Here is a 26364-nt window from a genome sequence, read left to right on the forward strand (position 1 = left end):
CTGGAGGAGAGCTGGACAAAGGCCACCCCTTGCCCCAACACCCTCCAGACCTCAGATGATACAGCTGAGGCCCAGGCCAGAGCAAGTGGGCAGTAAATAGAGACAAACCCCACGCCTTGGACATTTTTCCTGAATCTCAGATGGCCTCAGAGGAGGACCAAGGAATGGTGCAAAGCTGACGACACAGCCAGGCTGGCACTGTAGGTCAGCGGGAGGACCTACTACTCGCCCCCAATGGAGAAACGAACTGGCCTCTGGCCCCCAGGCCACTCAGGGCTCACCCACAATAACTTACTGGGCCAGGCCCTACCCTCAGCTCCCAGGAGCCCTCGGTGTAAGGGAGGGGCGAAACACAAACTCACAAGGATCAGGGCCCACAGACGTCTGCTGGGGCCAGGGCTCAGGGAAGGCTGGTGGGAGAGGGGGGCCCTTCTCGGAGGGAGCAGACCCTGCAAAGGTGGGGGGGTGGGGGGCATGAGAGGAGACCCAGGGGGTATGTGTCATCAAACCGCCCCTCCGTGCAGCAGGGACCCCAGAGGTAACCCACCAGCCCCCCACACCTGTCCTACCAAATCAACACAAGCTCGGATGCAAATGCTGCCCCACTGCCCACCACCACCTCCAGCGGTGAAGCACCCCAGCAGAGGCTCTTTGTCTACCCCCACGCCCCAGCAGGACTGAGAGGAAACTCAGGCTGCACCCCTGGAACGTCAGGAGCTGGGGGAGAAGCAGCCCAATCAGGTGGGGTCTCGCTGGGACTCCCTCCTCGCTCCCTCGCCCGCCACACGGTCTGGGCACCTGGCGAGCTACCTGGTACCATACGTACTAGTTAGGGTTGGGGTTAGGGTTAGGGTATGCTTTAATGCTGCCCTGCTCAGACCCCTAGACTCTAAAGTTAGCCCAGCTGCTGCCCACTGCCCCACACAGCTCTCCCTTCAGGGCTTGGGCCATGGGGCAGGCAGGGCTGCACATCCTAAGAAGCACACACACACATGCCATGGCACATCCAGGCCAGAGGAGCGAGCGTGGGTCCTGGTGACACTGGGCTGACCGTCCTCACTGGGAGCCGAGGCCAGACACCCCGTAGCTCTGCAAAAATCCAGCTCGCTGTGGAGCCAAGTTCGTGCACAGCTGTGCCCTCGGAGTGAGACTCTGAGCCAGACGGGAGCAAGGGTGTCAGACAGTCTGTCTACGCCCAGCCCAGCTCCCCGTGCTCACATGTGCACATGCGTGTACAGCCACGTGTGCACCTCTCACACACATCTCGCTGCTGCCTGAGACACAACCAGGATGCAGGCCAGCACTAAGGGTCCTTCCTCGGGACCGCCGGCCTGTCCACCTCCCCACCCACCCCTGCCTGGCTCCTCCTGAAGCTCAGTCCAGCCAAGGAGCCCCGACCCCGCTGGCTGCCTGCCTCTGGGACAACTCCGGACGCCAGCTTCTGTGTAACTGCTCACTGGTTTCAGGCTTTCGGCCCCTAGATCTGAGGGAGAGTGTCCCTGCTGTTCTGGACTACCTAGCCTGTGGTCACATGTCAGGGAAACCGCAGGGCGTGTGGAAAAGGACACAAGTCCTTCCCCTCAAGGAGACCAGTCTGTCAGGACAGAGGGACAGCACATTGATCAGGGCGCGTGTCCCTCCCCTCAAGGAGACCAGTGTGTCTGTCGGGAGGGACGGCATGTTGACCAGGGCGTGGCCCTCCCCTCAAGGAGACCACTCTGTCTGTCCATGGCCTCTTTGTGATGAGCAGCCCCGCCCCCACCCTGCTCCCACCAGATGAAGAGAAGACCTAACTCGTCAACCAAATGCAAATATGTCCTGTTCTGCCCTGGGGACCGAGTGGCCACCTGAGATGAAGAAAGCTTGGAACAGCGTGTGCTGACGCCCTGGAGGTGAGCATAAGGCGTCCACAGCTCTGCCAGCCAGCGCCTTGGGGGTGGCCTCTCCCCCACCCCCAAGATGCTACTGCAGACAGCAGACCAGAGGCCCCAAAAGCTTCCCCTCATCCTGCCAGGGAGAGGCGTCTCCCAGAAGGGCTGGCAAAGGGATGGCCCAGAGCCCACTGCCCTCCGTCCACCTCCCACCCAGCCCCCGCAAGGCCCCATGCCCACAGATGACCTGGCGGGGGTCTGCCACCCGGTTCACTTGCTGTGGGTTCCTTCCTGCTCCCCAGTGCCCGTCAGCCCAGGGGCTGCAGACCACTCTGAGGGAAGCCACATTTGGGAAAAGTGACCATGGCTACAGAGCACATCTGGTGCTGGGGTGGGAGATTCACAAGAAGATGGCTTTGTTGCACACGTAGCAGGAGGGGAGCCAACCCCAGCCAAGACCTTCCAACTCACCCACTGGAACAGCGGCCCCGCCAGGCACACAGGGCAGCCCTGGGCTGTCTGCTAAAGCCAAGATGTGACAGGACCCCAAGGGGAGGGGCGTCCTCCCCAGGTGCCGACCTTAGCAGGGAAGCAGGAGGATGCTCCCACGCTGACCAGAGACAGACGGGGAGGGAAGAGCCACCAGTCTGTCCGTCTGTCCACCTGTCTGTCCGCCCTGGGTGCACTTACCACATTCCAGAAGAGCGGATTGAAGACAATGGCAAGGACGGCAGCCACAAAGTGGGGTTCCGAGAGGTCCACGTAGCCAAGCAGCCGGGTCATAATGCAGAGGTCTGCCTGAAGGGACAGAGTGGCATCAGTGGGAGACGGGCCTGTCCCACCTGGCCCACCTGGCCAACACCGGAGAGAAGACAAGCCCAGAGCTCAGAAACAAAGTTACCCTCCGGGAACAGGTCGGTAGGCTCTGGTGCGTCCAAGTCCGGCAAACGTTACTACAGTGTAATCTCATAAATCTGAAGATAAAAAGCAAAACCCAGCCAGCCGTGTTATGCCTGTTGGAGGGCGGTTGGGCCACAGTGGAAGCCAGGGAGGAAATGGGTGACTCTGAAGGTGAGTATCCAGCACCTGGTGGAGCAGTGACCCCACTAGGGTAACCAGGACCCTGCGGAGGTGTTTAGAGCCAACCTGAGGGGCTGACACCGGTGTGAGGATGCTCAGCATCTGAGAACCAGATGAAAAGAGCAGCAGTGGCTTTTCCCACCTGCTGGACTGCGCTCCTGAGTGTTGGTGGGGGGTCCCCAACCCCAGGCACTGGCCCTGGGAACATACACATGCACGCATGGCTGCTCCTATTGGCACGCATGGAACATGTGTGCATCACAGGAGCTTGGGAAAACCAGATGCACCACCCCAAAGCAATTAGAGAATTTAAACAGACCAGGTCTGTGCCAACTTGCCTTGTTTTCAAATACACGTCAAATGGACAAGGAAGCTGCAGCGCCCCAGAGCCCTTGTGCATTTTCAGGAACTACCACCATATAGCTGAGCACCCCTCCTGTGCCTGGGCCGGGTCTCCCCCACCTTCTCGCTGTCCACCCTCTGGCCACTCACTCTTTGTGGCCCCCACCCACTCCATGCTGGTAGCTCTCTGTGGCTATGACAACCAAAAACGGCTCCAGGCACGGCCCAGACATCCCTGGGGACAGAACTGAGATCTGGTCCCCCACTGGCCTCTGGGGACAAGGGGGAGACAGCCAGATGCTTCCAGCACTGAGCTTTTTCTTTAAAAACGATGAGACACCACTGACATTCTGACTGCTAAGTCACTGCATCACTCTCTGTTTTTTGTTTTTAGAGATCCATGGTACCTCTCCACATGCAGTTCAGTTCAGTTCAGTCACTCAGTCATGTCTGACTCTTTGTGACACCATGGACTGCAGCACACCAGACTTCCCTGTCCATCACCAACTCCTGGAGCTTACTCAAACTCATGTCCATCACGTCAGTGATGCCATCCAACCATCTCATCCTCTGTTGTCCCCTTCTCTTCCCGTCTTCAATCTTTCCCAGCATCAAGGTCTTTTTCAATGAGTCGGTTCTTCACATCAGGTGGCCAAAGTATTGGAGTTTCAGCTTCAGCATCAGTCCTTGCAATGAATATTCAGGACTAATTTCCTTTAGGATGGACTGGTTGGATCTCCTTGCAGTCCAAGGGATTCTCAAGAGTCTTCTCCAACACCACAGTTCAAAAGCATCAATTCTTTGGTGCTCAGCTTTCTTTATAGTCGAACTCTCAGTCTGTACATGACTACTGGAAAAACCATAGCCTTGACTAGACAGACCTTTGTTGGCAAAGTAATGTCTGTGCTTTTTAATATGCTGTCTAGGTTGGTCATAGCTTTTCTTCCAGGGAACAAGTGTCTTTTAATATCATGGCTGCAGTCACCATCTGCAGCGATTTTGGAACCCAAGAAAATAAAGTCTCTCACTGTTTCCATTGTTCCACCATCTATTTGCCATGAAGTGATGGGACCGGATGCCATGATCTTAGTTTTTTGAATGTTGAGTTTTAAGCCAACTTTTCCCCTCTCCTCTTTCACTCTTATCAAGAGGCTCTTTAGTCCACATGCAAGTCACAATAAAAATAAGCCTCAGCTGGGAAGAAAGTCAGGACCATGGGGGTTCTGGTCTTTCCCATAATATCACCTGCAATGGTGTTTGCACTTCATTTCTCTTGGAGACACAGTTCATTCTTTCGGAAAGTGTTTGTCTCAGGCCACCCAGCCCTGCAGACACTCCACAGGTGACTACTCCTAGCTTGGTTCAGCCTGCCATGCCGATGAGCATGGCTGTGAAAGATTCAGGAACATCTCGGAGCTCAGATGCTGGCATGTCCCTCCCACTTGGCCTCCTCTGCCTGTCAGTTGGCAGGGCCCAGGGAAAAAGCCAGACTCAGTTGACTGCCCAAGACAGAAGAAAAGCTGAGCCAAGAATCAGAGGTGCATGGTTGTGGGAATGCTGGGCACACTGGCCCAGGCCAGGGCCACGGAAGCACAGGTGCAGGATACAGAGGATGGCCAAGCCCCCTCAGCAACCATGGGGAGCAAGGCTGGACACAGGGCCCTGCCTCGATGGGCCACAGCGGGGCACCCTGTATGCTGCCACCCTTTCGACTAGCTCCCCCCCGCAGCCAGGTGGCACCTGCCAAGGTGTGGAAGCCCCTAGGAAGGACAGGCTGCAGCCTGAGGGAGACCCCACCAGCCCCAAAGCTTTGAGGAGTGGCTGAATCAGAGGACGTTTCTTAAGCACGGCTGACTGTGAGGCTCCGCCCACTGAAATGCTGTCTGTGGGCAGGTGGGCGGAATGGACCAGAGTCCTGCTTGGGTCCTGCTCAGCCGCCGCCGACGGAGCAGGCTGAGGTCCAGCACCAGCCCCCTCCATGAAAGCAGACACTCACAGCTGGGAGGCCTCACTGGCCCCAGTGCTCCTCCTGCTCACCCTGCCTCACTGCCAGCTCCCTCCTCTCACAGCAAGTCTACTCTGGTGGTGCCCCCATCATCCCCCTGCTCAAAACTCTGCCAAGTGTCCCAGTGCCCCCAGGAAGGGGCTGGCTCCCAAGCCTCACTTCCTGCCACACCAGCACCCATGCCTCCCCACCCAGCCCAACATCTCTGATGGATTCCCCTCCACCAGTCTTACCTGCCATTCCTCCTGCCACCCCCACCCACAAACAGTGTGTTCTGAACCCTTTCAAATGCCTTCTGAAATACCCTCTGTCCCTCAAACGCCTATTCATCCCTCAAGACCCGGTGAGAGCATGTCCGGTAGCCTCGCCCATGGCCCCCTCCCGTGTCTTCTGTGTGTAGCCATCTGTCCCTGTTTGGTGATGGTTCCTCCGGATGAGGGGCCATTTCTTCCCCATCTCTGTATCATCTGCCTGGCACAGAGTGTTTGTTGGGTGAATGGTGGCCCTTGTTTCTTCATCAGTAAAACACACGGTGGTAAGGGGACATCTCGGCCACCTGTGCTCCAGGGACTTCAACCCCCTCCCTCTGACTTCAGAGCGAGACAGGAAGCAGCCCAGGTAGTGTGAGTGGGCCCTGCAGGGAGCCGCCCTGAGCCTGCAGACCTCTCTGCCTCTGAGGCCAGAGATTCACCAGCTGCCCAGAAGCTGTGCTTCCTAAGTATGTGTTTTTCTGGCGACTCTTAAGCTGAGAAATCAAGCGATGTTCTCAAGCCTTGACCGGGGGTGCAGGTGCAGTCCTCAGTTCCTTAGAAACCCAGGGGTGGAACCCACTCAAGGCGGGTCAGTCTCCCGTCCCCAGGGGGGCGGAGCTCGGGGTGGGGGGGGACCAGCCATGTGCATGAAGAGCCCAGGGACGTACTGGGAGTCTGAGCTCTGACCTGAGCCATATTCGATCACCTTCATCAACTCCGTGAACCATACTTCCCGCTAATGGCCCCCAGCTGGCCTGCCCTCTGAATCACCATGTCCAGCTTAGGGCCAGAAGAGAAAACGTGCTTCTCAACATGTTTATGACAGCGACAACTCCCATGGGAGCTTCTGTGGCATTTCTGCAGACAAGGGTGTCACTGTCAGCAGATGCCGTTTTAAGGAGTTCCTCTCAACCGGAAGAATCCGGAGCCTCCAGCCTGGCGACCGTGTCCATAGGGAGACCAATGTCCCCAACTGCCAGGGCCCGCAGGTGGCCCCACTCAGCAGAGGGGAGTCAAAAACCCTTCCCTGCAGCCGTGCCAGCAACCCTGGGACTCAATGTGTCCGCCCTGACACCCATCACATTTTATGGGGAAACTCACAGAGGTTGCCGGCGGGTCAGATCCTCCAGGCCCTGCCGCTCACACAGCCTCAGCCCCCGTCACTTTTCACTACCAGCCAGCAGACACCTGTGCAAGGACAGGAAACCCCACAGTCCCACAGAAGCCCTGTGTCCTCAAGCTGTGCCTCCTGACCCACAAGTGACCCTGGGCTGGCAGGGCCAGAAGGAGAGAGGGCAAAGGGTCAGGCGTGAGGCCTGCCCACGTGGGGAGCAGGTGCAGGTGGTAGCCAGGGGCTCGAGGTCACCCAGGCTCTGGCTAGTGAGCTGGAGGAAGCCGGCATACGGTCCAGTGGCTGCCTGGAGGGTGCAGAGGGGACTTTTGGGGGGATGGAGCCTGGGTGGTCAGGGGTACATGAGAAGTCTCCATCTGGGCAGACATCACTACATGAATTACACCTCAGGAAAGAAAGTCAGTAGGGGAACTGGGAACTGGCCCCCTTTCCCCAAAGGGCCCAGGGAGAGACGTGGTCCTCCTGCCAGGCTTCAGGTATTTACATTCAGCAGACATGGAGCACCCCCAGGAGGCACCACTCTGGGGGGACTCTGCCAGCTAAGCCCCTGCAGCAAGACCAACATGCATCTACTGATGCGTAAGTGCTCACGCCTCACCTCGGGCAGTCACTCAGCAGCACCAGCCCTGTTGTCATGCCTGCTCGGAGACAAGCAAGCCAGGGGCTCGCAGAGGCCAGGTCAACCAACCCTTCCAGATTCCAGATTCCAGATTCCAGGTTCAGGCACTGGGGCAAAGATAAGTCCTGAACATTCCCTAGGGGGCCAGACAAGTGAGCAGAAGAAAGACACTGGCTGAGGCCACCAGAAGCCGACATCCAGCCAGGTCCCCCCCAACCCCCCGTTAGGACCGTGGCCCCTACCCAGGTCCCAGGGCCCTCGTCACCCGGGAAGCATCTGGTCACCTTGAAGGGGGATTTGCGTTGCCCAGAGAGGGGCGTGCGGAGCAGAGAATGACGAACCAGCCAGGTGGCAGCAGAGGGGCCCCTCCTGGCTTCAGGCTCTGAGGCCGGCAGGTCCCCTTCGGGCTGCTGTCATCTCCGTGACCCAAGGAGGCCCTCCCTCCAAAACCCCGTCAGACAGGAGCAGAGCAGGTGGGTCCCCAGTGCCGCCCCCAGAACCCTGCACCCCACCCTGGGCCACCTCAGCTATGGGAAGGGTCCCCCCACCTTACTAAAGCCGTGGAAGTCCTGGCCCTCTGCTCTTGGTAATTCTAATGATGCAGCTCCTGCGGTTCCAAGGTCACGGGCTGCAGGGTCCCAGCGCTGGAATGCAGAGGAGATGCTCCGCCTACCGCACCCAGGCAGCACTCTGTGAGGGGCTCAGAGGCTGGACCATACCGCTTGCCATGCAAGGGGTACGCAGACGTGGCGGGTCAACAGCACCCGGGTCACATTGTGACATCCAAACAAACAGCAGGGGCCCAGGAGTCAAAGTCACATCGACCGCAGGTAGGACCGACATACCGCTCAGCACAGAGGGCAGGGGACAGGCTGGAGACAGTGTGTCGGCCTCCAGCAGGACCCTCCATCTCAGGGCCTCCCAGCAACTCAGGAGACATTTACCAGGAAACCAGTGCTGTGAGCCCCGCACTAGCACAGACGCACAAAGGAGGGCCACAAAGTTCTGTACAAAAGCAGCCATGACCTCGATCGGGGCACCAGGCACAGAAGGTCTCCAGGCAGCAGACAATCCCGGCTGGGGGCTCCCTCCCACCCTCCAGAAGGACCAGAGGGGGCCTCTGTGACCACCTCCCCTGGGGGGGGATAAGCGGGGGAAACAGGTGCAACCTGTCTTTTCTAATGAGTCAGTTCTTCGCATCAGGTGGCCAAAGTATTGGAGTTTCAGCTTCAGCATCAGTCCTTCCAACAAATATTCAGGACTGATTTCCTTTACGATTGACTGGTTTGATCTCCTTGCAGTCCAAGGGACTCTCAAGAGTCTTCTCCAACACCACAGTTCAAAAGCATCAATACTTTAGCACTCAGCTTTCTTTATGGTCCAACTCTCACATCCGTACATGACTACTGGAAAAAACATAGCTTTGACTAGACAGACGTTTATCGGCAAAGTGATGAATTCTACCAAACATTTAAGGAACAAAGAACCACAATTCCGCACAGTCTCTCCCAGAACACTTCCCAGCTCCCACTAAGAGGCTTGCATTCCTTTAACGGTATAACCGGACAAAGACACTACAAGAAAACTACAAACCATACTCCTCATGAACACAGCCCTCCAAAACCCTGAACAAAATGATGGAAACTCAAAGCCTGTAATGTATACAAAGAGAACAGATCAGGACCAAGTTGGGGGTCACGCCAGGAATGGGGGGCTGGTGCGGCAACCAACGTCCACACAGACAGACAGAAGAGGAAAAGCCATACGGCCATCTCAACAGAGGCAGGAGAAACCAATGCTCTGTACATTGACATGACTTGCCAAAGGTCTGGACTCTCACCCCAAGACACTGAAGACAAAAATTACGTCCCTGAGAACTTCACAGAATAAACAGAATAAATTGTCCAAAGAAATGGCCTGATGTTTATTCTGACCAATGTGATAACACCAAGAGAATTTGAAAAACAACTCTGTGTAGTAGGCAAACATCTCACCCTGGAAGGCAGCTCCGACATGCCCTGCACCCCTGGGATTTGCCTCCCAAATGGTCACAGAGCAGTCACATACAGGGACTGTGCAGCCCAAGGGGCCCGGCCCCCAAGCATGGCCTGGACGCAGCCTGAACCTTGCCTTCTGAAGACCACCCACCCTCAGTGTGGTCACCTGAACTTCACAGCTGACAGAGCTCTCATCTTACAAAGCAGGTAACTGAAGGGGCCCTTTGGACACCTATACCACCCATGCTCACAAGGGACAAGGGCTGGGGAACCATCTGGAAATGGGCATGAGCGGAGTCCCCGACTGTGCCCTGGCAGCCCAAGCTCTCCAAGAAGCTGGCACCATTAGGCACCATCGGAGCCCTTCTGTCTGGCTCCATCTCCCACCAGTCAGCAGGCTTCACGCGGCTGCTGAGCCAAGGAGGAGCCGAGCCAAGTTCAGGGTAGAGAGGGCCTTGGTCAATGAGGCTGCAGCAGGGACAGTCCTCAGCCCAGGGGGCAGCGGTGGTGGGGGGCTACTTTCTAAGCTAAAAACAAAGTCCTGATTCCGAACCCACTGGAGCAGGCCCAGGAGCTACTGGTCAAGGGCACTGCGCCTACATCAGCAGGTGTGTGGCTGCTGGGATCGTGTGGTGGTGCATGACAGAATGACATTTTTTTATGTATTGGGTCAAATATACTATTAAGAGTAACTTCACTGATTTTTTCTTAGTTGTTAAACTGTGGCTACTAGAGGAGTTTGGATTTTCACCATGACCGTGTTACCCCCACCACCACCCCCGCCCCGGCCATCGGATGGGGCTGGGTCAGCTCGCTGCCAGCCTGCAGCTCAGCTGTGTCGGATGCAAAGAAACCATCCTGGGGACAATATCTCTCCAAACCAGAGATTCTGACAGAGGAGGGAGGAGGGCTGCCAAGCGGCACAAATAGACAACGTGGAATGTTGTTGGCAACAGGAAGCTTAACTGTACCATGGGCAGCGGTGGAAAACGGAATGTTAGCCAGTGAGGGTCACCCTGACCCATCTCCCGAAAGCTCCCAGATCAGTCCCACTGCACAGCCCCAGAGGGAAGGGAGAAATAGCAGAAGAGACCTGCCTGCACACACCCAGGAAGTCTCCCCCTCTCCCGCTGCCAGGCCTTGCTCAGACCTTAACCTTGCAGGGGCTCCACTGCCCAAAGCCCTGAAGGTCTCCCCACCTCTAGTCAACAGTGCCCATCCTTCCACCTGGAGTTCTCATCCGTGAAGCAGCCACCCCAGGCTGGGCAATCCCGAGGGTCCCCTCTGGCATTCCAAGATCTCTGCCCTTCTCATCTGAGATCTGCTAGGATAGAAAGCACGGCACGCCATGGACCTCATGGGTTTCAAGACCTCTAACGCCATCAGGAACATTCGTCCTCCCAAGGCAGCTGGTGACATTCACCTGGATCTGGGTGCCCATTACACCGGAGAGCTCGCTCTGAACCGCCCAAGGCACACAGAGTGACCCAGCACTTCACGGAAAGTTCTCTGAAATAATAAGTCTTCCTCCCCTCCTCTGCTTTCCTCCCATCCCCTTGGGCTGTCCGGCACTTCCTGGGGACAGACGTGAGGCTTCTCTTTGTTCCGGAACAAATCCACCTCCTCATGGCCTTGGCTCTGCCAGCCCTCCACCAGAGCACCTGACCCCCTGGCTTATCTGTCAGAGCTCAGATCAGAGGTCACCTTCTTAGGTAGGGGATGAGCTATCTCGGGATCGCAGTCCTCCTCCCCACCAGCCAGTCTCTAAAACATGGTCCAATTTTATCTCCATGAGAGAATTTTAGGTTTCCAGGCTCACTAGAGTGAAAAGTCAGTGAGAGCCGACAAAGAATGTCACCTGCCATTCCAGTAAGCAACAAGAGTTGCCCCCATCAGGCCATTGGCCACTGCTGCCAACCCAGGTGCGCCCTGAGGGGGTTTAGGATGGAGAAAAACAGGAGATTGGCCCCAGACAGGATGAGATCTAAGGAATAATTTCAAGGACCCCAGACTCTTGCATCGTCCCAGATTCAGAAATGCGCTAAAATCATGAAAGAGATGTCTGTTTCTTTTGTGTGTGTCCGCGCATGATTACCAGTAATCTTTTGATGTTCCACGACATGTTTTGGGGTTTTGTTTTTCCAGCAAAAACTTCTATATATCCTGGTTCCTCCCTAACCTCTCTGGAACAGTCTCTCAGAGCTACTAAGAGGCTCTTTCCCGGGCTCCAGTCCGCAGGAAGACCCTCGACAGAACGTAACTCGCAATCCTCAGGTTGTGCGTTTTTCTTCGATGGACACCTGCTCTCGATCAAGACCAGCGGTACCAACGAATGGACCACAAATGGTGGCCTCGAGCAGAGACCTATTTGGGGCTCCACCAGGAGTGGCAGATTCCGGAAACGTGTATGTCTTGTCTCAGAGGCGGCTCCGAGGGAATGGGCCGGGGGCCGGAGGGTCTCCAGCACCGGGTCCGTCCAGTCCATCCCGGCCCGGCCCGCGCGGGGCTCGGCAGGCCCCGAACTCCCCGCTAGTCCACCGGGGAGGAGGCCAGTCCTCCGGCCTCCGCTCAGGGCGCCGCCCTCCCGGAGCCTCGAGATCCCCGGGGGTACACAGGTGTACGCGCCCAGGCGCGGGGCCCTAGAGATGGCCCCGGCGCCCCGCCCCCGTTGCCTGGTAACGGCGGTCCCGCCCCCCGGCGTAGGAAGAGGCCCCGCCCGCGACACCCCTCCCGCCCGGCGCCGGGTACCTTCCTGAAGTCTAGGTTGCCGAGGCCTCCGCAGCAGTCCGGAGCAGCCACCGAGCTGCGCACGGGCCCCGCCCGGCCCGGACTCGTTGGCCGCGGGTTGCCTTGCAGGGATCGCGCTCGGGCCTCGAGGAAGCCCCCGACACCCAGAACCGGCCCCATCGGGCCCGAGAAGCGCCGCCGGCCGGGGTCCTTTCGCCGTGACCCTGCTTCCCCGGCCTTCTGGGAAATGTAGTCCCTGTCCCCGCGCAGCGCCGAGCTCCCAGGCTCGCGCTAGCCTCTCGCGGAGCCGAGAACTACAAGTCCCAGGGCCGTGCGCGGCGGCATTGGCCGGTCCCGAGGCTGCCACGCAGCCGCGGGGACCTTGCTTGCCGATCCCCGACCCCCAGCCCCTGGCTACCCACTCGGTCAGCCAACTGACCTGGCGTTCCTGTTCTTGGCCGTCGTCTGGCTGGAGGCCGCCAGCGGCGGGTCGTAAGTTTAAGTAGCGTGCTGCTTAGCCCCTGAGGAGCTGGACTTTGGCCAACTCAGCCCCTAGTCCCTCCCGGGGGCCGACTGTGGCGCGAGGGGGAGTGTTGAAGGGTGGGAACGCCCCTCACCTCCCGTTTCCAGTCGGCGACCCTCCTCCAGTGGCCCTCGAGCACTCACCGGGGCTGCCCTCACTGTCCCCTGGGGTATGAGAGCCGAGCAGCAATGAATGGTTGCAAGCTGGGATGCAAAACGGGGAGGTGAGGGGGCACTGCCCTGGAATGCTCAGGGAAGGACCCGAGGGAGGCCATAGCGCTGGAGAAGGTGCCAGACATGCAGATTTGGGGGGTAGAAAGGGACTCACCTGTGCAGGTGCTAGGAGACAGGAGGGGTCCTTCAGAAATCCTGGAAAGGCTGGAGTAGTGGTGGGGGAGACAGTGGGAGGGAACAGGCTTTGGAAAGTAGGTGGGTTACTGGCTGGTTGGGTCCCAAGAGAGCCCTCTTTGTAGCTAGTTGCCACATACCTGGGAGCCTGGCAAGCCATCTGATTCCAGCCCACGCCTCTCTCCCTTGCTTCCCCTCCACCCCGCACCTGCCAGCCCGGGGCATTTGTGAGCTGCCACCGTGTGCCCAATCATGTACAACCTCCACAACACCCCTGGGATGGGGCAGAGGCAGGCCCACCATGATACAGGAAGGACGCTGGCATTGGTGCACACACCAGCTCCGTGGTTGTGGGCAGCTGTCAGTTCCTCAGAAGCACAAGTGAGGTACCTGTTGGCAAAACCCACAGCACAGCACCTGACTCCTGGAAAGTGCTTGAGAACCACTGGCCACCGCTGGGCTGGGTGCACAGCAGGTGCTGAAGGGCTGGTTTGTCCACTGACCACCTCGTGCAGGGTGTCCAGGCAGGGCCTGCCAGAACCAGAGCCGATTCTGGGGAGCTCACCAAGGGGGAGGGCCCCCAGGGGGGCACTCCCTACCCACCACAGTCCATTTCACCCGAGCCCCAGTTTTCTCCCCAACTGGCCATTCCTCCCCCGCCCCCACCTTGTTCTTTCATTAAGCCAGGAAAATTAGTTTTTGTGTGCTTGGTTTATGTGGGAACAAAGAAAATATCAGAGATCACAGCACAGCTGATGCAACCAGCTGAATCCACTCCTCCACCCCTCGTAGAAAGGAGCACTCCAAAACTCAGAAACCAGACTCAGCTTCCAGCGTGGTCAGTGGATCGGAACTGTTCAGGTCAGGAACATCCTGCTGAAGGTATCTGGGGCCAGAAGTCCGGCCTGGCCCTTTGAAACGCCCCAGTCTGAGCTTGCAGGGAAGCCACCCAGGCTGACTTCTCTCAGGGGCTATGCCTCCTCCCGCATCCCTGGCAAACAGAGAAGTCACTTCTGAGACAGCGTGCTTCTCTGTGGACAAAATATTTGTTCCAGATTCCGACCCAAAGTCCCTGTTTCTGGAGCTTTAACAAATAGCTCCTTTTTCCCCCAGCCCACCCCCCACCCGACCCCGGGGTTATCTCTCTTTACCCCTAGATACCTCTCCACATATCCAGAGCCGTTTATCATGAGCAGCTACCGTCACAGGCTCCAGGGCAAACGTCTCCAGATGACCTCTCTGGCCAGGAGTTTGACCTTTGCTGGTAGAGGATCAAAGCTAATGGCCATTTCTTCCAACTGTCCCTTCCCCCAGCAGCCCTGCATCTGAGCACCTGGCTCCTTTTATTACTAAAGCTAACATTTGCTTAACGTGTGGCCTTGGGTAAAGCCTAAACCGTTCCCTACTCTTGAGTCTCCATTCTGTTCATGGAATCAGTCTGATTGAGAGCAAGAGGAGAAGGGGACGACAGAGGATGAGATGGTTGAATGGCATCACCAATTTAATGCATGTTGTGCTTAACGGTTCAGTCGTGTCCAACTCTTTGTGACACCATGGACTGCAGCCCACCAGGCTCCTCTGTCCATGGGGATTCTCCAGGCAGGAATACTGGAGTGGGTTGCCACGTCCTCCTCCAGGGGATCTTCCCAACCCAGGGATCGAACTCAGATCTCCCACATTGCATGTGGATTCTTTACTGTCTGAGCCACCAGGGAAGCCCAATGGACATTAGTTTGAGCAAACTCCAAGAGATAGTGGAGGACAGGAAGCCTAGGGCACTGCAGTCCATGGGGTCGCAAAGAGTTGGACTTAGTTTACTTATTTATTCTGTATAGTGTCAGTCCCCCCTCCCCCCTCCCCAGGAGAAGATGACCTTCCAGAGGGCAGGGTTTTGTCTGTTCCTACACAACTCTCCCTGGCACCTGGCTCTTTCCTAGTTCCACGCATGAAGCAGGCACTCAGTAAACAATGAGTGAATGAATCATTCAGCCACTCCCAAGTCTGGAGCATCCTTGGAAACAATCTCCCTGGGCCTCACAGACCCCATCTGTGGAATGGGGAGGGTGAAGGATCCTGTCTGGGTGGCCTCCAGCAAGTGACTGATCAACCTTCTCTGACTCTCAGAAGAAGAAATCTAACTGTAAAGACCAGAGCTAAGAAGTCTGAGTTCTTGCAGAGCTGCAGGCCCAGAGCCCAGTGCCCAGAGCCCAGTTTTCTCTGAGCTGCAGAATAGGAGGGAGGGGAAGTGGGAGGGAGGGGAAGAGAGAGGGAGGGGAAGTGGACTCACGTGGGAAGTGCCATGATCACACAGCTGAGTGAATGGCGGGCTTGGAACCTGCCAGCCTAGAGCAGGTGACACAGGAAGCCCAGTCTGGGACCCCCTGCTGGAGCCAGCACTGGTTCAGACACTCAGTGCTCAAACCCATCTTGTTTCTGCCCTCTTCTTGCTTCCTTTTCACACATGCCGCTGCCCCCATCATGGGCCAGTTAAAGCTGTGTCTTCTCCAAAAAGCCTCACTGTTCCTGTAAGAATGAGGGCAGAGCATGATCCTCACTCCGAGGTCCCATGTGGCTCAGGCACAGCCACTCTGCAGCCCTTCTTGCTCCCTGTGCTCCATGCACATGCGTCCCCCTCTTCTTGGAGAGCAAGGGCATGTCCTGCACCTGCACATGCTCAGCACCAGTCAGCTCTCGTCAAAGACACAAGTGAATGATGATGGCCAAAGGTGCATTTCAGTCCAGGCAAGTTATCCCTCAAAAATGGAGGCAAAGAAAAGGTGTTTTCAGACAAAAGAGGGAACAGGATCCCAGCTGGGAGCCCAGGGATGCAGGAAGGAGTGAAGAGCACGAGAAAGTAAATCTGATATTAGATGTTTGTAACAATCACTTCATGGGAAATAGATGGGGAAACAGTGTCAGACTTTATTTTTTTGGGCTCCAAAATTACTGCAGATGGTGACTGCAGCCATGAAATTAAAAGTCGCTTACTCCTTGGAAGGAAAATTATGACCAACCTAGATAGCATATTCAAAAGCAGAGATATTACCTTGCCAACAAAGGTTCGTCTAGTCAAGGCTATGGTTTTTCCTGTGGTCATGTATGGATGTGAGAGTTGGACTGTGAAGAAGGCTGAGCACCGAAGAATTGATGCTTTTGAACTGTGGTGTTGGAGAAGACTCTTGAGAGTCCCTTGGACTGCAAGGAGATCCAACCGGTCCATTCTGAAGGAGATCAGCCCTGGGATTTCTTTGGAAGGAATGATGCTAAAGCTGAAACTCCAGGATTTTGGCCACCTCATGCGAAGAGTTGACTCATTGGAAAAGACTCTGATGCTGGGAGGGATTGGGGGCAGGAGGAGAAGGGGACGACAGAGGATGAAATGGCTGGATGGCATCACTGACTCAATGGACGTGAGTCTGGGTGAACTCTGGGAGCTGGTGATGGACAAGGAGGCCTGGCGTGCTGCGATTCATGGGGTCGCAAAGAGTTGGACACGATTGAGCGACTGAACTGAACTGAACTGAACAATAATATCTTGTGGGGGTTAAAATATTTACCTTGGTAACGGAGCATAAAGGTCAGGGAAAGCCCCATAGGGTTTGGTCCCCACAGAGCCTCCTCCCATCAGCAGAAGAACATGTGATCTTATCAAGGTCACTCAGAGTATTTCCCCAAATCGACCAAGCACTGGAACATAAAGCAAATCTCAGCAGAATTGGAAGAACTGTGATCACATGGTTTATTCTCCCAAACAGTGGGATTAAGCCAGAAAACAGGAAGACAACTATCAGTTTCCCTGATAGCTCAGTGGGTAAAGAATCATTCTTCAGTGCTGGAGACCTGGGTTTGATCCCTGGGTTGGGAAGATCCCCTGGAGAATGGGACAGCTGCCCACTCCAGTATTCTGGCCTGGAGAATTCCATGAAGTATACAGTCCATGGGGTCGCAAAGAGTCGGATACAACTCAGTGACTTTCACATCCCAACATCTGGAAACTAACCAAAACATTTTACTTAAACCCCAGTGATGAGTTCCAGGTGCTTCTACCTGGGCCAGGTGTCCAAAGACCAACAAGAACTTTACCTGGAGTGATTCGGGCGGGGGAGGGGGCAGCAAGGAGACTCTAGGAAAAGGGGCTTTTCCTGTTTAACTCCAGGTTCCAGGAGCGAGGAGAGGGGCTGGGGAAGAGCACTGGGTCTTCTGAGGGCTGCAGGACTCCAGAGGCTGATTAGGTGCGGGAACCCACAGTCCTGGCCCAGAGCTCAGGATGACTGGCACACCAGCAGGTCTTCAGGCTGAAGACCCTGCCGCCTGCCCCGAGGGCACATGCATAGGAAGGAGGCAGAGCAGGGGCTAGAAGCCCCTGGTCAGAGCCAAGGCTCGGCAGGACCTGTGCGCAGGGTTGGCTCGAAGTGTGGGGTCTGGCTTAGGGCCGTTTCCTTAGCAAGGGACCCCAGGAGTTACGAGGACGTAGTCAGTCCAGCTGCGTCCACAGGCCTGGGCCTGGCTCACTCGTCAGCATGGACTCTTAGTATTCCAAACACACTTACGTTAATTTAATAGTTGAATAATTATACCTTATTTAACTTGTTTTTCCCCCCCATTATTTGTGATGCTGGCCATTTTCCCATGGGCTTTTCTTTTTGATCAGAATAGTGTTTAATTTGCAGTATTTACCAGCGCATCTCCTGGGCCTTCTTTCCAAAAGACCTATGAGCTTCAATCTCAGCAAATACTTGAACTTTTTAATTAAATGAATTGGGTCTTTGTAATTTTTTAAGTGATTAAAGTTTGTTTTTACCTTGCAAATTTTCCAACCCACAAAAAATTTGCAAAAATTATGAAATAAACACCTCCATATCCTTCACCTGGATTGACCCTTATCAATCCCCAGCATTTTTTTTTTTTTTTGGCCATGCTGCTTGGCATGTGAATCTGTGACCTGGGATCACACCTGTGCCCCCTGCCGTGGAAGCATGGCATCTTAACCTCTGGACCACCAGGGAAGTCCCTTCATAAAGTTATTTTTATATGAACCATTTGAGCGTATGTAGCAGACTCTTCCCCCTAAACCCTTCCCTGAATATCTCCTAAGAACAAAAACATTCTGCTAGGAAACCTCGATACAGTCGTGTCAGAATCAGGTTTATGGTTGATCCGGAGCACGGCTAACACCGAGGCCCTGTCAGCATTCCACCCACTGTCCTGCTATGTAGACCAGCCCTCAAGTGGGTTTTGTCTGGTGGTGTCGGGGCCAGAGTGCCTTCTCAGTGCTGTGTCCTCCGAGCCTGTGTCCAGCTGCCCTGCCCATTGCTCGAGCTTGACCTCTGGGCACAGGCATCCCCTCTGGAGAGATGTGAGGGTTCAGAGCACTGCTGTCCAGAGGCTGGGAGCTGACCTGACAGCAGCACCCTCCTTCCCTGCAGGGACCAGGCACATGAGCTCTGCACTCAACTGCTGACTGATCCCAGGAGTGTGTCCTGGCCTCCCCAGGCCCCAGGTCCTCATGAGCTTGTCATGAGGGTCAAAGGCAGGAGCCCTTTATCTGGCTCCAGGCAGATGACTTCTGCTGACCATGGGAAGCTCAGGAAGAAAACAGGGTGAGCTGGGGCACTGGGGAGGCTCCTCCAGCGTTGATGACCCTGAGTGGATGGGCAGTGTCCCGGCACCCAGAGGCCTGCAGGTGGCACCGTGGGGCACAGAGCCACAGGAGTGCACCCTGCTCATGGCCACTACATGTTCCGTTGTGCTTTTTTAAACAGACTTTATTTTTCAGAGTCCTTTTAGGTTTGGAGAAGATTTGAGCAGAAGGTACAGAGAGTTCCCATATACTTAAAAAATGGTTTTGTACTGATATAAAAGCAATCATTTCAACCATGTTAAAGTGTGCATGCGACTCTGAACTTCCAAATGTGCTTTTGATCCCTGGTTGGGAAATAGGATCTCACAAGCCACGTGGCATGGCCAAAAAAAATTTTTTAATGAATAAAATAACACTACTTCCAGATGCAAACTATTAACAGTATGTATAGGATGGATAATCAACAAGGTCCTACTATATAGCATAGGATATATATTTGATATCCTGTGACAAACCATAATGGAATAGAAATATATATTAAAAAAACAAAGTGTACAGTTAGGTGGCTCTCGCACCTTCATTGGAGAAGGCAATGGCACCCCACTGCAGTGCTCTTGCCTGGAAAATCCCATGGATGGAGGAGCCTGGTAGGCTGCAGTCCATGGGGTCGCTAAGAGTCGGACACGACTGAGCGACTTCCCTTTCACTTTTCACTTTCATGCATTGGAGAAGGAAATGGCAACCCACTCCAGTGTTCTAGCCTGGAGAATCCCAGGGAAGGCGGAGCCTGGTGGGCTGCCGTCTATGGGGTCGCACAGAGTCGGACACAACTGAAGTGACTTAGCAGCAGCAGCACCTTCATGTGTTGTGTGATCGTCATCACCTCTCTTTCCAGAACATCCCTGGCATCCTCAGGGAAGCCGTTGGCAGTCACTCCCCGGCCTGCTTCTACCCCTGCAACCTCTGGTCTGTATGCTGTCTCCGGGGGTTTGCCTGTCCTGGACATTTCATACAAACAGCACCAGGCGACAGGAGACCTTTTACGTCTGGCTTCTTCCACTGAGTGCCACGTTTGTGAGCTTCACGCACATGGTGGCAGGTGTCTGTACTTCAGTCCTTTTCATAGCTGAACGACAGACATCCCACCGTGCGGCTGGACACACGTTTCTGATCACCTGCTGATGGATGCTGGGGCTGCTTCTGCCTTCTGGGGGCTGTGAGCAGGGCTGCTGTGGCCATTCATGCAGAGGTGTTTTCTAATGGACACTTATTTCTCCTGGATGTGCTCCAGCAAGGAAATTGCTGAGTCACGCGGAAACTCTGTATTTAGCTCTTTGAGGGGCTTCCAGACCATTTCCTGCAGCAGCTGAACCACTTCACGTTCCCAGCCGCAGCACTCAAGGGTTCCAGTTTCTCCACATCTTCCGGGCCGGCTCCCTGGTTTTGTGATGACTGCCGTTCTCACAGGGGTGAGGCAGTGCCTCAGTGTGGTTTTGGTTTGCGTTTCCCTGATCTCTCTGCCCTACTGGCCGTCTGTACATCTCCTCTGCAGACACGTCTGTTCAGCTCCATTGCCCATTTTTAACTGAGTTATTTGCCTTCCTATTATTGAGTTCCAAGGTAAGGGGTAATCACACATTGGAGTCTTAAAACGGAAGGCGGGACATCTCAGCTTCCATCACCGGACACGAGCCCCCGCTGTGCAGGCTGCCCCTCTACCGCATATCCAGGGAGGATAGAGCACGACTTCCCCTGGGATGTTCAGTTCAGTTCAGTCACTCAGTTGTGTCCAACTCTTTGTGACCCCATGGACTGCAACACACCAGGCTTTCCTGTCCATCACCAACTCTTGGAGCTTGCTCAAACTCATGTCCATCGAGTCGGTGATGCTATCCAACCATCTCATCCTCTGTCATCCCCTTGTCCTCCTGCCTGCAAACTTTTCCAGAATCAGAGTCTTTTCCAATGAGTCAGTTCTTTGCATCAGGTGGCCAAAGTATTGGAGTTTCAGCTCCAGCATCAGTCCTTCCCCTGGGAGGTTGCTTCCAGGAAAACCCAAGGTCTTCCACCCAATCCGGGGCTCTTGAAAGTGTTTCCCAGCCAAGAGCTGCCCTTCCTCTAAGCATCAGTGCCGCTGCCGCTTCCTGTGAACACAGAAATAGCTACAGTATCTCTTAAAATAGAATTGTATACATGCTTTTTTCTGCCAGTCACTACACATGACTGACTCCTGATTTTCCATTTCTCATTAGATTTCTCTTCCAGACTCCTTCCACCTGCCGAGCTCCTCACCTTGGGTAGAGTGGTATCTTCTAGCACCTCACCCCCAGCCCTCTCTACTCCCTGGTCCCCCACCCAGCGACCTCTGCTCCTCGCCCACCGCCCCCCACCCGCCGCGAACACCACCACAAGGAATCAGTCCTCACCTCCTGAAACTGTTCCTCTGGGGCTCAGGTCTCATCACCTCCCACCTGCACAATGGAAGCCGCTGGCCTCCCAGCCTCCCTCCCGCATTTCCAAAGCATCCTCTGCAGACAGCAGGAGGCCCTTGTTCAGAGCCCTGCAGTGGCTCCCTACCGCTCAGACAGAAACTCAGGCCTCACAGGGCGGCACAGGCGACTTGCCATGAGTGGCCTCCTTCATTCATTGGTTTATTCACTTGTTCATTCAGTTTTCTGAGCACCTACTGTATGCAAGGGCCTAGGACACAGTGGACAAAGGACCAGGCTTTGAGGGTAAGCAGGCTTCACAGGGTGGACCTGGAGGAGACAGCGGGGACAGAGAGGAGGAGACCAGACCCAGGGAGCAGGGGGCTTCCTGGAGGGGTGGTTCCCCAGTACCCATGCTGGCTCCACCCACACCAAATCACCTCCAGCTCCCAGAATGCACCTGCTGTCCCTGCAAACCCACCAAGTCCCCCCTCCCCCCAAACTCCCCAGCCTTCAGACCTAAGTGAAGTCCTCGGGAGCTGAGCCCTTGGCCCTGCCTTTGCGACACCTCCAGCCCTTTGGAGACCCCATCGCAATGCTGATCTCATTCAGTTACTGTGTTATCTATGACTTTCTGGGAAATGAACTGCCATCCTGGTGTTCCTTCTTCTGTTGTAGGTGCAGGGAGAGTACCCCAGCCCTGACCCCCCGCATTGCACCCCCACCAGGGAGGAGGAGGCAGCTGCCTTCTCTCTCCAAAGTTCCACCCTCTGCAAGTCCAGGTTTCTCAGTCAGGGGACACTGGGCACAGTCTGGAGACATCCATGGTTGCCACAGCTGGGAGGTGTGGCATGGACACCGAGGCTGGACGCTGCTCAGCCTCCTACAACGCGAGGTCTGGGCCCAGAGCCAGGGGGTCGAGGAAGTTTCCAACGCGGGCAGATGTCTGTCCAGGTGTGGGTAGGGCGAGGGCAGTCCTGGGTCCTGTGGGCGCTCACTGGGAGATGCAGGTGCATCCAGGGCACAGGGGCATAGGGGCGGGGGCACGTGATCGTCTCCCAGCAGAGGAGAAAGAGGAGATGGTACCCCACTTGCCTTCTGTCTGGCCCGTGCAGGCCCGCCCAGGGCAACCCTGTGCGGCTTCCTGCCCTCCACTCCCATCCACGCAGGGAGCCCCTGAGATGCTGGTGTAAACCAGGCCCAGACCCAGATCAGACATTCACTGGATCTGCACAGGCCTTGTGTGCAGGGCCAGGTCCCTGGCCTTTTTCAGCTGAAGCTTTAGGGCCCCGCTTTGACCCTGAGAACCCCACCCCCATCACACTCTTGGGCAGGTCTTCCAACCCTGGCACATGAGCACGAAGGTAGAGTTAAATCTGATTTCCAAAAGAAAAGAGATTTCCTGCCCCCGAGAACTGGGAACAGTTCAGATCAGTTACACAACTTATTGCCTCTTTTGGTGGCCCATGACACCCTGAGGGGTGAGTCTGGGTGGGTCTGAATCACTCCACCTCACCAAAGTCCAGCAGAGGCCTTAGCCCAGGTCATCCCAGGAGCTGTTTGTGGACCTCTGAGCACGGATGGGCCTCAGAGCTGCCCACCTGGCCTTCATGTCTGTATCAGGAGGAACACATTTAACTGCAAAACACAAAATTACAACCAACAGAAGCAAACAAATGGATAGGAAGTTCTTTTATTCCCATAACACAACTAGAAACAGGCAGTTGCTAGCATAGGAATCTTGACTCCACTATCCCTAATACAACTGACCTCTCGGCCTTATGCTTTGACCTCACAGTCACAAGATGGCTGCCATAATTCTAGTCATCACACTTGGGTTCCAGGTAAGCCAAAGGTAAAGGAAAGGTCAAGGGCTGCAGTAGCTGTACCTCTTTTCATCGGGTAAGCAAATGCTTTCCCAGAAATGTCTCCAGCATACTGTCACTTTAGGACTGATGGGCCAGAACTGGGTCACACGACCAGCATGAAAAACTGGGAAATTTGGTGACAAAATGATCATGACTGGCTTAGAGCACTGTATCAAAAACTAATCAAGGTTTTTTGTGAGCACAAAAGGAATAGGTGTTAGGAATGAGACCAATGGTGTCTGCCTCAGTCTCCAGCCCTATAGTTGGGGCTGCTACTAAGAAGTCTGCTTCTCCCTCACGCTTGCCCCTCCCAGGCCTGAGGCTCTGTGGGGGTAAGCCAGGGGAGAGTCCATGGCTCCTTTGCCTACCCTCCCCCGTCCACCTGCAGCTCCGTCCTGTGCATCTTTCCAGGAAGACTTCAGTGTATCCTCGACATCTGCCCAGGAGGCCTCTCCCAGCAATCACCCAGTCACTCGGCAAAGCTGCACTGCGTCCCCGGGAGACGGAAGGATGGTCTGTGAGTCACTGCCCAGCAAAGGCTGGGGCAGTGGATTCTGCAGAATAATCACAGCATTCCCAGTTACTCCATCTGGGCAGCTGTCACATCTCCCGACAAATAACTGTGGGGCTTACATGTAGAATCCAGAATTCTAAAGAAACGAACCTAAAAATAGCCAGAGGCGGGAGGACATGCTCCCAGGCAGACAACATTTAGACAAATATAGGAAGCAGAGAGGGGGGTTGGGGACGAGGCCAGGGTAACGACAGCATAAGGGGGCAGGGCACCTACTGTGTGCCAGGTGCTGACCTAGGCTTATCCAGGTACCAGGGCCTCACTGGGCCCTTCAGCCAGCTCAGGAAGCTCTGTTGTCTCCCTGATCCACAGACTGGACACCAAGGCTGTCGGGGTGAAGATGTGAGCTCTGTGGTCCCCCAGCTTGTCGTTCCCTGGCTGTACGTGAGCCCTGTGCCTCGGTATCCTCATCTATAAAATGGGATGATAGCACCACTACCTCCTAGGCTCGCTGGGAAAACTGTGTATTAATATCAACACAGGTAAACTTCTCAGAACAAAGCTGGCAGGAATTGAGCCCTTGAGCTATGTGACCGGAGCAAATCCCCCTAAGCCTTGGTTTCCGCATCGATCCAGTGGTGATAGGCGTTCCCTCCTCGTGTGATTGTTGAGATGGTGGTCCAGGTGACATGTGAGCACAAAACCCAGCGGCTGGTTTATGAGCCTGACCAGTTCGTTCCCACCCATCGCTGTGCTGTTATGACCCACGCCACAGCTTACCCCTCCAAACCACCGTGACGACAAGCTCCAGCTCTGGGCTGACCTCACAGAAACAAAAGAAGTGTTTAAACACACCTTTATGGCTGGGAGGAGGAGGACACGGCAGTGCTCACCGGGAGGTGTGCCGTCCACTCCCAGGTCCTTTCTGTGGGATGTGTATCGACTAGAAGGTAAGCACATCTGCTCACTCACGCCTGGGGTGGCCCAGGTGAGGATCTGGGGGCCAGGTTTGCAGGAGGCAGAGGGGCAGCCCTGGTTATCTCACAGGCAGGAGAACTGGGCAATGCCATGAGGTGCCGAGAGGATCACACCCTAGGTTCCTTGCACTACCACCATCGGCCTCCTTGGCCGTGACTAGAGACTGCCCCGGGCAGGTGAGCCCTCGGGCCGTGTCCACCTCTGTCCCCGGATCAATACCAAGTGCTTGTCCTGCAGCTGCTGCAGACCCCCACCGGGCCACGTTGCAATTGCCCTGGCCCACATGGGGCTCAGGCTGGGTGTCCTTGGAGGCAGACTCCAAGATGAGGGCTCCAGAGCAGTGACTTCTGTGGGAGGTGGCCGCCGCCCCCCAGAAGCGCTGGGAGCAAGCTGAGGCCAGCGGTGTATGCAGGCGAGGCGTTCAGCATCAGATCCTGAGCCCCAGGCAGCGCCAAAGCTCAGCGTCCAGGCGGGCGGGCCCGTTTCCCGACTCTGCAGCCGCCTGGCTGCTCACCCTTGGCTGGTTGCCAAGCCTTCTCCGCTAGAAGGTGAGCTCGGCTTGGGAGAGCAGACATGAGGGCTGCATGTAGAACCCGGGCGTCAGCAGCGCTTTGGAAACTGAGGGAGGGAGTCATTGCCGGGGGTGCAGCGCCACCTGGTGGACAGCTGGAGTATGACCGGCACTGGCCGCCGGGTGGCGGTGGCGGGCGTGGGGAACAGTCCCCGTGCCTTCGCCTTGCCCTGGTCACCAACACTGTCTGGTTGGTTCCTCTTTACCTTCTTCCTGACGAGGCTTCCTGGGGTTCTGCCCCTCGCGGACACCACCCAAGGTCCCAGCCTGGGTAGGCCCTTCAAGCTCGGGGTGCCTCTGACCAGTGGGCCCCATGCAGCCCTCTCCCCACCTCAGTGCTGACGACCAGCAAGCCTGTCACTGAGGAGATACAGAGGCAGCCACGTGCCTTCTTTCCCTGGCCAGCCCAGTGATGCCCGGGGTCCTGCCCGCTTTCACTCCCAGAGGCCCGGCATGGAGAATCAGTCACAGGCAGGTCAGCAAACCTATAAATAGCCAGCAAGTGGACACAGCATCTCTGGGACTGCTGGGCTCATGTCGTAGTCCTTAACCCTCAGTCTGGACTTGGTTCTGTTCCCTTTCAGGAATCCCCAGGCCCGGGGAGCCAGAATGCTGGGAGAAGTCTTCAGTGTCCCTCAGCCCTGTCATGCAGGCAGGCAGCCCCTGTTCCCTGGGGTCGCTGACTGACTGTGACCCGGAGTGACGGTGACCATGGCCTTCCAAGTGTCTCTGTGTCCCCTATTCCCCTTCTGAGGCCCCCAGTCATTGGATTCACGCCTAAATCCACGGCAATTTCACCTTGAGATCCTTACCTGATTACAGCTGCAAAGACCCTGTTTCCACAGGAGGTCACATCTGGGGGACCAGGGGAACATGAATTTGGGGGAGTGGGCACTGCTGAACCTCCACAGCCAGGATCATCTCCCAACCCCCCACCTCTCCCCAGAGCCTCCCTCTCCAGAGCCAACCCTCAGCCGGCCCTTCCTCTTGGCTCCTTCTTGCTTTTGCCCCCTGCCCACTCAGGCTTTTCTTCTCTCCCACCAGTCACCCCCAGCCTCATTCTCTGCCTCTTCTGTTGGCAGCGGTACCCTCCTCCCCACCCCCACAGTGGGCCAGAGTCAAGGGGCCCTTGGCACCCTTCCCGCCTCCTTCTCCACCTCCCTGGACAGAGGTGGAAGCTGAGACCCTGCTCCTGATCCCATGCAGCTAGGTTCCAGATTAGAAATTGCCCTGACCATACAATGCGCTGAGCCCCGAGACCAGGAAGGAGAGTGAGGAAGAGGCTCCTTCCTGCCTTAGGGTAGGGGCATTTGCTGCTGCCGCTGCTGCCACCCAATCTCCAGGGTCCAGGCTTGTGAGTGTTGGGGGGCTGCTGTAGCGGCAAGAGGGTCCCAGGTTCTCCACTGTCCGGGTCATAGCAGAGCTGGACAGTCCATTCTGGAGCCTGACTCTGTAAGCCAGGTGACAATTTGACAATTCAGTTCTAATTGCTGTGTTAGTTAGGACAGGTGAGGCTGTGCTGTGATAGC

The 26364-nt window shown here is 55.9% G+C and overlaps 1 protein-coding gene across 2 annotated transcripts in view; it reads right to left on the bottom strand.

Moving 5' to 3' along the window:
• PEMT (phosphatidylethanolamine N-methyltransferase) overlaps positions 1–12592 on the bottom strand; it is a 35261-nt gene extending 22669 nt beyond the window's left edge. The window contains exons 1-2 of one of the 2 annotated variants that reach the window (XM_055576306.1): positions 12464–12592; positions 2562–2669 (exon numbers count right to left, since the gene is read on the bottom strand). In XM_055576306.1, coding sequence (XP_055432281.1) covers positions 2562–2654 — 93 coding nt within the window. In that variant the 5' untranslated portion in view covers positions 2655–2669; positions 12464–12592. Of the gene's footprint in view, positions 1–2561; positions 2670–12045; positions 12258–12463 lie in introns of those variants that run through there. The other variant, XM_055576305.1, reaches the window with a different exon arrangement.
• Between the last annotated feature and the right edge of the window lie 13772 nt (positions 12593–26364).

The sequence above is a fragment of the Bubalus kerabau genome, chromosome 4 (genome assembly GCF_029407905.1).
Source record: "Bubalus kerabau isolate K-KA32 ecotype Philippines breed swamp buffalo chromosome 4, PCC_UOA_SB_1v2, whole genome shotgun sequence".
Classification (NCBI taxonomy): Eukaryota; Metazoa; Chordata; class Mammalia; order Artiodactyla; family Bovidae; genus Bubalus; species Bubalus kerabau.